General features: G+C 39.4%; 1 protein-coding gene across 1 annotated transcript in view; it reads right to left on the reverse strand.

The window, feature by feature from the left end:
- TNKS (tankyrase) overlaps window positions 1–10223 on the reverse strand; it is a 210624-nt gene extending 200401 nt beyond the window's left edge. Inside the window, exon 1 of the mRNA XM_025993534.2 lies at window positions 9480–10223. Coding sequence (XP_025849319.1) covers window positions 9480–10152 — 673 coding nt within the window. The 5' untranslated portion in view covers window positions 10153–10223. The remainder of the gene's footprint in view (window positions 1–9479) is intronic.
- Window positions 10224–10737: the final 514 nt, after the last annotated feature.

The raw sequence follows: 10737 nt of genomic DNA on the forward strand, positions 1-10737 counted from the left end.
CTACTGTAAGAGATGAACCTTAGAGAGGGACTTCATCTATCCTAGATCAGACCTGCATGTCCAACATGAAAACAAACAAGGGAAGTTACCCTTAACATCTCAGACCTCTCTTCTTATCCTTGAAATTATTTAACAATTTCTATTGAAATAAGCAATGGAAAAAAAAAATGAGGTAAAATCCCATTAAAAGTTCTTAAATAAGAAGAATTTGAGCAGAATAACACCCCTATAGACAATGCATGTCAGAAGAAAATGCTCACAAAACAAAATCATGATATACTATTTCAATACCAGCTAAAAGGCAACATGAAAATGATACAAGATATGAAAGAGTAGCATACAACTGAATTAAAAATAGGATGACAGAATTGAGAAAATGGTTTAAAAAATTTTTTTTTAAAAATCATTTCAGAAGTAAAAACCAAACACGAAGGAAAACTAACTAAAGGGAAAAAAAAGTACCTCAGAGAATAAAAATACCCCAATGAATGCCTTGTGATGGGGATCAGCAAACTACAACCCATGCACCAAATATGGCCACCAGTTGCTTTTATAAATAATGCTTTATTGGAGCAAACCACACCTACTCATTTATGTATTGTCAATGGATACTTTCATGGCACAAAAGCAGAGCTGAGTAGTTGAAACAACTGAAACAAAGACCATATAAGGCACAAAGCCTAAAATATTTATGGTCCAGCCATTTACAGAATAACTTCCCCAACTCCTGCTTTAAGAAAAATGGAAGGTAAAAGAACATTTTTTAAAAGCAAAAAAAAAAAGGGGGTATTTTTAAAAAAGGATTCAAGAGTAACAGTTATCAGGGCATGGGGTAAGGTGGGAATGAGCAGTTACTATTTAAATGGGTACAGAGTTTATACTCAGGATGATGAAAAATTCTGGAAATGGGTAGAGGTGATGGCTGTACAACACTGTGAATGTACTTAATGACACTGAAAAATTATCAAAATGCTACATTTTATATTATGTATTATTTTACCAATACACACACACACACACACAGAGAGAGAGAGAGCAAATGGCAAATTTAGAGAGGTAAAGTTCCTGTATACATAAAAGGAAAAAAATAAATACTATAAACTAAAATTCAAGAAAACTTTTTTAAAATAAGAGATTTGAAACAATGTAAGGAAAAGGCACATCCTGTACCTGAGAAAATCAACTTAGAGAAACTAAGACAGAGATAGACTGTTAGAATACATTGACGTTATGGAACAAAAAAAATACTTTGGACATCTAGGAACAACGACCAGGGAAAAGAAAATCAGATTACTATCAGATTTTCAACATTAATAGTTTCTACCAGGAAAAAAATGGGATCATTTTTTAAATATGCAGCAAAGAAAATGAGAATCAAAGATTTTATACACAAACTGACATCCAGAGGAAGCCTGGGTGGCTCAGTGGTTTAGCACCACCTTCAGCCCAGGGCCTGATCCTGGAGTCCCAGGATGGAGTCCGACGTCGGGGTCCCTGAGAGGAGCCTGCTTCTCCCTCTGCCTGTGTCTCTGCCTCTCTCTCTCTGTGTCTCTCATGAATAAATAAATAAAATCTTTAAAAACAAACAAACTGACATCCACGAATAAGGTAACAAATTTTACTGGCATTAAAAAAATTTCAGAAATGCAGTTTCCAGGACACCTTCCTGACTAAACTCTAGAGACAAGCGACAGACCACTAAAATAACTAGAGACATCAATATTAGGACTAGTGGTGAGCATTCACAACAGAAATGGCTAGGATTGTAGCTATAATTATTTCAGGTATCAATTGCTATATAATAAACTATTCCAAAACCTGTCTTAAAATAACAACAACCACTTATTACTCTGATGATACTATGAGTTAACTAAGCTCAGTCATTTGAGCCTAGCCTCCATCTGGAGGCTTAACAGGTTGGAATATCCAAGGTGGTCCACAGCTGGCCGTGGGTACTGGGTGAGAGCCACAAGCCTACTTCTCTTCTCAATGGTTCTTCTCAAAGCATGGTGGCTGGGTTCCAAGAAAGTTCCCAATGCATAAAGTGAAAACTTAAGATCTCTGAAGACTCAGGTGTTATACAGCAAAACTTCTGCCACATTCCATTCTTCGTAGCAAATCACAAAACCAACTCAAATACAGGGGGAGGGAAATAGGCTCCATTTTTTGGTAAGTGATGTAGTATTCATATACATAAAGAGGAGGAATATATATTAGTCAACTTTGGGGACTATCACACATATAATTGTACAACTAAAATTAAATGAAACATGTAAGAGAAAAACAAAGTAAATATGCAAAACTTTCTAGGATAGCTCACAACAATCCCCCTCTCCCATTAGGGAAAGACTCCTACACTAGAATTTTTGAAAATTGCTGAAAGAAAATAAAGGCCTAAATAACGTTCATGGATTGGAAGACTCAATATTGTAAAGATGTTAATTTTTCCCAATATGACCTATAGATTCAACATAATCCCAATTATCATTTCACCATGCCATATGGTAAAAATTGACAGTCTGATTCTAAATTTTCAACAAAAATAGAATAGACTTAGAAGACCTAAATGCATCTTGAAAAACCTGGGCCAAGTAGGAACATTCACATTATCCACTTCAAAACTAATTACAAGCCTACAATTACTCAGCCAATGTAATCTGACAAACATACACACACACACACACACACAAATTAATAAGACAGCATGAAAATGAAGTCTGGATATAGACCCCCACTTATACAAACATCTGATTTTTGACAATGGAGAAAGCAATCCAATAGAGAAAAGTAACCTTTTCAAGAAATGGTGCTAAAAAAAAAAAACCCTGGATACCTACACAGAGGAAAAAAAATACCTCAACTCCAGCTCACAGATAATAGAACAATGAACCTAAGACTGATCACAAATCTAAATGTAAATGCTAAAACCATAAGCTTTCAGTAAGAAACATGTATTTCTGTTACTTGGGAATAAGTCAAAGTCCTTATCCAGGTCATAGGTCACAGGAAACAATAACTATATAATAAATATGTAAATGATATAAATGTCATTAAATAAAATTAAATTTAATACTGTTCAAAGGATCTAATAATAATGGATCACTACAATATGAATAATGTGATGCTAGCAAAGGGCTAATATGCAGAATATATAAAGTATTCCTCAAACTCAACAATAAAAAGATAAACCCAATAAAAGTAAACTTTATCCAATTAAAAAAAAAAAGACAGAACTTCATAAAAGTTCTGTCAAAGATGGCAACTAATTGTCAAAAATGGCAACTAAACACATGAAAAAGTCTTCAAAATTAGACTCCAAGGAAATACAAAATAAAATAACCATTAGACACCACACATTCCCACTAGAATGATTAAAATGTCTGAGAACGTGAAATGGTAAGTAGAACTCTCATACGTTGTTAATGAGAATGTAAAATGGCACATCCACTTTGGGAAAAGGTCTGGAAGTTTCTTACAAAACCGAATATTTACCCACCCTGAGCTCCAGCAATTTCAGTATTAGGTATCTGCGCAAAAGAAAAAAAAAAAAAAAAAACCTATGTCCACAAAAACAATTTTTACAGAAATGTTCACAGCAGATTTATTCATAATAGCCCAAAACTGGAAATAGCCTAAAAGTTTATCAGCAGAAGGGATAAACCAACTGTAGCACATAATAACATACTTCTCAGCAGTAAAAAGGAGCTACTGATACATGTTACAACATCAAAAACATTAACTTCGCAAAATAAACCTTATAGAAAAAGAGCAAATATTATATAATTCCATTTATATGACCTTCTAAAATAGGCAACTTATAATCTAGAGTGGACAAAAAGTCAGAATAGTCTGGGATAGGGATTGAAGAAATGGACACAAGGGAACCTTCTGAGGTTATGATGACTTGCTATAAGGGCCTGAGTTGCACAGGTGCTCACATTTGTCAAAACTTAGTGAATGTACAAATAAGATTTCTACAGATTTTACACTAAGAGACAAATCTGTAAAAAAAACACTGAACCCTAGATAATTATATGCATATAGTGGCATTGTTAGGGGAACCTGCACAGATAGTTGCAATTTGAGCACTGACATGCTCAAAAAAAAAAAAAAAAAAAAAAAAGGATAAATTGATGGATAGAGGAATATATAAGCAGATTAATGTGTAATAGAATTTTTTTAAAGGATATTTATTTATTCGAGAGAGAGAGACACAGAGAGACAGAGAGACAGAGGGAGAAGCAGCCTCCATGCAGAGAGCCTGACATGGGACTAGATCCGGAGACTCCAGGACTACGCCCTGGGCCGAAGGCAGGTACTAAACTGCTGAGCCACCCAGGGATCCCCAATGTGTAATAGGAATTGCACAGTATTTAAATTCATGCAAACACTCCTCTATGTTGGCCAGTTTGCTTGTTAGCAACTTTTATATAACATCTTACAAATATCTATTTTGTCCTTTAAATCATTTGCCTCCAAAGAGTGATTTTATTAAAGTTTAAGAAAGAGAAACTCAGCGTATCTTTCTAACTAAAAGTTCTACGTAGCATGTTTTAAAGGGCACCTTAAACAAAGCATAAGATTTTAAGAAAAGACTAAAAAAGATATAATGGGAAGACATTTATAAGCTAGTTCCTTGGGCAGCCCCGGTGGCGCAGCGGTTTAGCGCCGCCTGCAGCCCGGGGTGTGATCCTAGAGACCCAGGATCGAGTCCCACATCGGGCTTCCTGCAGGGAGGCTGCTTCTCCCTCTCTCTCTGCCTCTCTCTTCGCTCTCTCTGAATGAATAGATAAATAAATCTTAAAAAAAAAAATACGCTAGTTCCTTTTACCAAATTAGAGGCTTCTTAAATCAAGAGGCAGGGCATTTGCTTGAAAGTATAATCAAAGAGCTTGCCAATGTTAACCCACTCCAGAACTGAAGAACTCTGTTTTCTTAGCCACTGATGGGCAAAAGTTTAGAGGATACAATGTTGTTCCTGTCCTTTTTTCAGGTGTAGGAACTTAATTCACATAGTGGTGAAGGAAAAAAAGACCAGCACGGCCATGCTGAAAAATCAGAAGAGTCAGGAATGAGATAGGCAACCTTTACATGGTTAAATGTGTGTTGTTGAAGATACTATCCAAGTCAAAAGAAAGCATAAAACTGTCAAACATATTTTGCTGGCTTTGATACTGAAGCGCCTCATATCACATACCCTAATTTTTGGTTAACTACCGAGGAAACCAATTTCAAAATTTTATCAATTTAATTTACCATAAAATCTTGAATTCCATGCTTTGTTAAAGTCCTTTTTTGGGGCAGCCCGGGTGGCTCAGCAGTTTAACGCCGCCTTCAGCCCAGGGCCTGATCCTGGAGACCCCAGATCGAGTCCGGCGTCGGGCTCCCTGCATGGAGCCTGCTTCTTCCTCTGCCCCCCCCCCCTGTGTGTGTGTGTGTGTGTGTGTGTATATGTGTGTCTCTCATGAATAAATAAATAAAATCTTTATTTAAAATAAAATAAAGTCTTTTTTTTAAAAAAAAAAAAGACCTCAACTAAACTTTTTTTTAAAAAAGAGATCTCATGAATACATACTGGTCCTGTGACAAAAATATGTCACTCCTGGGAACTAAACTTAAAAGTAATACCATTCTAAATTGGCACTATTTATAAAGCTTGACTGCTGTCCTTTGAACATAGAAAACCAGGGTCAAGGATCTTATCTGTAGAAGAGAAAGTCTTCTATAAACTCTAGTCAACAATAAAAGACTGGGTCCTTTTGATATGGCCATCTTCAGGCCTTAGAAATAGTAGTTTGAGAATCTACATCAACAATGGAAACTGGAGATTATGTTTCCCATTCTGAATAGAATGATTCCATCATTATCTCTAAGCCATATCTTAAAAAAAAAAAAAAAAAAAAAAAGATTGTATTTATTTATTCATGAGAGACACACAGAGAGGCAGAGACATAGGCAGAGAGAGAAGCAGGCTCCATGCAGGGGAGCCCCATGTGGGACTCGATCTTGGGTCTCCAAGATCATGCCCTGGGCCAAAGGCAGGCGCCAAACCACTGAGCCACTCAGGCGTCCCTCTGAGCCATTATCTTTTTTTTTTTTTTTTTAATTTATGATAGAGAGAGAGAAAGAGAGAGGCAGAGACACAGGCAGAGGGAGAAGCAGGCTCCATGCGGAGAGCGCAATGCGGGACTCGATCCCGGGACTCCAGGATCGTGCCCTGGGCCAAAGGCAGGCGCTTAAATGCTGAGCCACCCAGGAATCCCCCCTCTAAGCCATATCTTAAACAAATTATGACAGTTCAAAATGGGATAGAAAAAAAAAATCTTAATTCTGCTGCTGGAAAGAATTACTGTATTTTTAAAAGTCATAGGATTTAAATATGACTTCTAAAGAACTGTAAACCCATTTCTAAATGGAAATAAAGGTTTAATTAAAATTCTTCCTCTCCAAACTTTGCTTGGCTAGATTGGACTCATTCTTTAAGTCCCTGTTTATCTAGAAAGATTTTGTTAGATGCCCTAAAACCAGGACAAGAATCCCTATCACCTCCTCCAAAACAGTACATTACAGTAACTCCAGGTTACGTACTTTATGGGGTTTTGTTATTACTGCTGTTCTTGTTTAGTCTCTCCTATTAGATTGTAAGCTCCATAAGGGCAAAGACTATCTGCCATGTCAAAATTGTGTCAGTATTTAACACGTGATCTATAACAAGTAACAAAACATTTGTAGAGCAAATGAATTACAATTTCTAAACTTTTCCATCCCAAGGATTGTTCCAGTTTCCTCTTTTAAAATGGCTTTTCCATGACAATCCCATTACTCAAATCCTTTTTTTTTTTTCCATTACTCAAATCCTAACCAAGAATCATCCTGTTAACTACTCACCCTACACATGGAAAAAGGTCAGACTTAACCAATTTGTTATACTCTGCACACAAATATCAAAGTATAAGAAACTGACTACAGGGTGTTATGTTTTTATACCACGTATAACGCTACGCGGTATAAAGTAAAAACTAAAAAATCAGTACAAACTAAAAATTTTGTTTCTTAAAAAACCAGTTCAAAGTCAGGTTCTCATAATTACAACACCTTTACGGGACTGTGTTTTACTGTCTGTCTGGTAACTTCTCTGAGCACATGTAAAACTCTAAAACAGTAAGAGAAACTATTGTGGCAAACGGGAAGAAGTTGATTGGGGAGACATGCACTATTTTATGTGTGACTACCCTAAATAAGTACATTATCATAGAAATAAATAAAACTATCATCTGTTAATGATTATTTATAATGTGGCATGGCGAAGAATGACAAGATTTGTTATATGTGCTAAAACAGTCCAATTTGGAACAAAGTATGCAAAAGAAAACAACCTCAGTTGATTCATTATATCAGACTTAGACCTTTCAAAAGACCTAAAGAAAAAGAAATGCTACTTCATCTAAGATAGGCAACACCCTGGAGCAAATATCTAGTTATATGGAAGTCTGTTTATGATTCAATTCACTAAATTCCTAATAGGACCTATATTATCTAATATGTATCTATATGTCAAGAATGGATCCAGGAACCTAATATTGATTCCCTGCATTTCTCATGTTTGTGACCCATTAATGAACCACAGACAGCAGTTGTAAAACAAAATGAATGGAATAAGATATAAAATATAAGAAGACAGCACATGTAATAAGGGAAAGTATTATTTCTTGAAACTTTTGATTCTACTTCTGCATGTGTGAGACGATGTAAAATAAATACCTAAGTGTGGGCTGCAATAAAAAAAAAAAAAAAAAAGGGTGAATGCTACTCAGGAGTTTCGGCTCCCAATTACTTCTTCCCCCAAAACACCGCAAAAACAGAAACTCTCCATCACAACTTCTCAAAATGAAAAGTGACCTTAACCCAGGGAGAGTTTTTAACAGTTTAAGCTTGATTTCACAAGCTCTAAAATCAAACTGAGTTCAAATCCAGGTTCCAAGACTTTCTGTGTCAATTAGGACTTACTTAAACAGTTTGTGCTTCGTTTTTGTCACCTGTAAAATGAGGGTAATATTATCTTTCAAGTTGGGGAAAAAACAAACAATACCTTAATAAGTTCTTACTATATCTTTTACCGTAAATAGAACAAATTAAAAGAGTGGTAGGTATGAGCAACAGCAAGAAACGTAACAGAAGGTATCTTCAGTGTATTATCTTTGATGTTTGTGTGTGGGCCTGGTGCTTTTTCATTTTGTCTTTCTATCCTATGTGAATTGTATCATGTATATATACATACATTTTTAATGTAATGTTTCTAATGTATGTAACATTACCTTCATCTTTTGGAATATAATAGTAGATATCTGGGCAGTGAGATTACAGTCCTTTTTTGAATACTTCTTTGTATTTTATAAAAACATTTTATATGTATATGGCTTTAAAAGACAATGGTCAACTACTTGACTAAAAAAAAAAAAAAAAAAGACAAAAAGTGTGTGGTCCACGATTTAGGAACTAGCGTTATTTTTGGGGGGAGAACCAATGTGCCAGGTGCTTCTCACTAAATCCTCACACAAACCTAGATATCATTTTGTCAGTGAGAAAACTGAGGCAAGGGGATCCCTGGGTGGCTCAGTGGTTTAGCGCCTGCCTTTGGCCCAGGGCGTGATCCTGGAGTCCCAGCATGGAGCCTGCCTCTCCCTCTGTCTGTGTCTCTGCCTCTCTCTGTGTCTCTCGTGAATAAATAAATAAAATCTTAAAAAAAAAAGAAAAAAGAAAAAGAAAACTGAGGCAATCAAGATAAGGTAAACTGTCAGACAACTAACAAACAGGAGTGTCCAGGGCTTCAAAGCCTTTATTTCTTCTACCATCACATAATGCATCCAAATATTCTTCTCCGGTTGTTTCATACAGGCATATTTTAAATCTACCCAATTAGACTGTAAACTCCGTGAGGCAGAGAAAAAGTGTCCCAGATTTCATTCATGTCTTCCATGGGCTTCGGAAAACTAGGATAGATCCTTCAACACTTGTTGAGGTACATTAAACTTCTTTTGGTCTAGACTGTTCTCAAGGGACACATACCCTTGTATATGTTGTAAAAAAAAAAAAAATTAAAATAGAAATAAACGAAATAAACTAAGGAAACAAATGGCAAAACTCTTAAGACTGCCCAAATCTAACTTTATTCCTTCACACTGGGAACTGAGCAAAGTTTAAGTACACCCATACCCGGAGACCACCGCTAAGGGGGTTTGGAAACGAGTACAAGTACCACGCGGTAGGCGAACACTCCAAAAAGACCGGATTCACACCTTCCCCCTACCACGCCCCCGTCCTCCAGGCACTAACCTAAAGAAAGGAACCCCGAGCCTTCCGGCGAGGCGTTGGAAGAGCCATAACCACGCCCCCATCCCCTTCCATCACCACTGGCTTTCCGTCCCTACCCGGACCCCCATTCCCAAGACCGAACCCCTGAAGAAACAAAAGTCTCTGACCTGCAGCGAAGTGCAGGGGAGAAGACTTCCGGCCGGCCATGTCCTTAGCATTCACGTTTGCCGCGTCCACCAGCCTCTTGACCCGGGACACGTCCCCATTGCGACAGGCCTCCAACAGTTCCCGTAGGGCCCCGCTCACTGCTGGGACCCCTGGCCCAGGGCCCGCTGCCCCAGGCCCCAGGGTTGCTGTGGTGCTAACTCCTGCCGCCTCGGGGCTCTCCGCCAAGCTCGATCCGGGGGAGGATGGAGAGGAAGATGAGGAAGAAGTCGGGGAAGAAGAGGACGACGGTGAATTGTTACTGCCGCCGCCGGCTGGGTTGGGAGCGACCCCCACGGCGGATGAAGCGGACACCGCCGGGGCCACGGGAGCGGCGGCGACGGTACAGATTGTGCTGGTGGTACTGCAACAGCTGGTACTGTCAACCGGGTCCGGGGATCGAGGCCTGTCGGGCGGATCCCGACTGCCATCCCCCTCCGGCAGCGCTAGGCCGTGCCGCGGGGAGGCGAAGGGGGCCAGGCCACCCGCCGTTGGGGAGGCTGGGGTGGTCCCCGGGGCCAGGCCGGGGCTGAGTGGGGGGGGAGGTGGTGGCGGCGGCGCCGAAGCCCCTGGGGCGGGCTGGAGCTGTTGTTGATGATGGTGGTGATGATGCTGAGAGCGACGCGACGCCGCCATCTTCGGACTCCCCCAGCACTGTCACTGCGGCAACGGCCCCACCGCCCGCCCTCACTTCCGACCGCTAGGCCAATTAGCAGCCAGCGCACAGGAAATGATGCTTGGCGGAGTGGGCGGGGCCTAGGAGAAGGAGGGAAGTATTGGGAGCTGGGAGATCAGCCACGGAAGGGGGCGTGGCTTGGCGGCTGGGGGGCGGGCTTTGTGACGCCTTGGCGGGCCGGCGGCGGCGATTTGAAAGTTGGAACTGACCACTCCCTCGATGGGCCGCTCTTCCTCCTTTCTCGCTCTCACCTGGCTTCCGTGGTTCAGATTGCCAGGATCGGAATTCAAGCTCTGTGATTTCCTAGCTGTGCCAGTTTGGGCAAACTGTTTAAACACTCTGCGTCTCACCTCCTCTGCAAAACAGCGAACTGATCAATAATCGTTAACTATTAAAATTATAGTTTTTTCCAATTGTTATCTCTGTACTTTTATTTCTCACCTTAAGTTTGACTCAAATAATTATGAATATGTTCCTTTTGAATTCTTTTCAGCTGGACTTCTCCATTGCTCTCACCTCAATTCTCTCTCTCTCCCAAAGTAAGA

This window comes from Vulpes vulpes, chromosome 7, assembly GCF_048418805.1.
Source record: "Vulpes vulpes isolate BD-2025 chromosome 7, VulVul3, whole genome shotgun sequence".
Lineage (NCBI taxonomy): Eukaryota > Metazoa > Chordata > Mammalia > Carnivora > Canidae > Vulpes > Vulpes vulpes.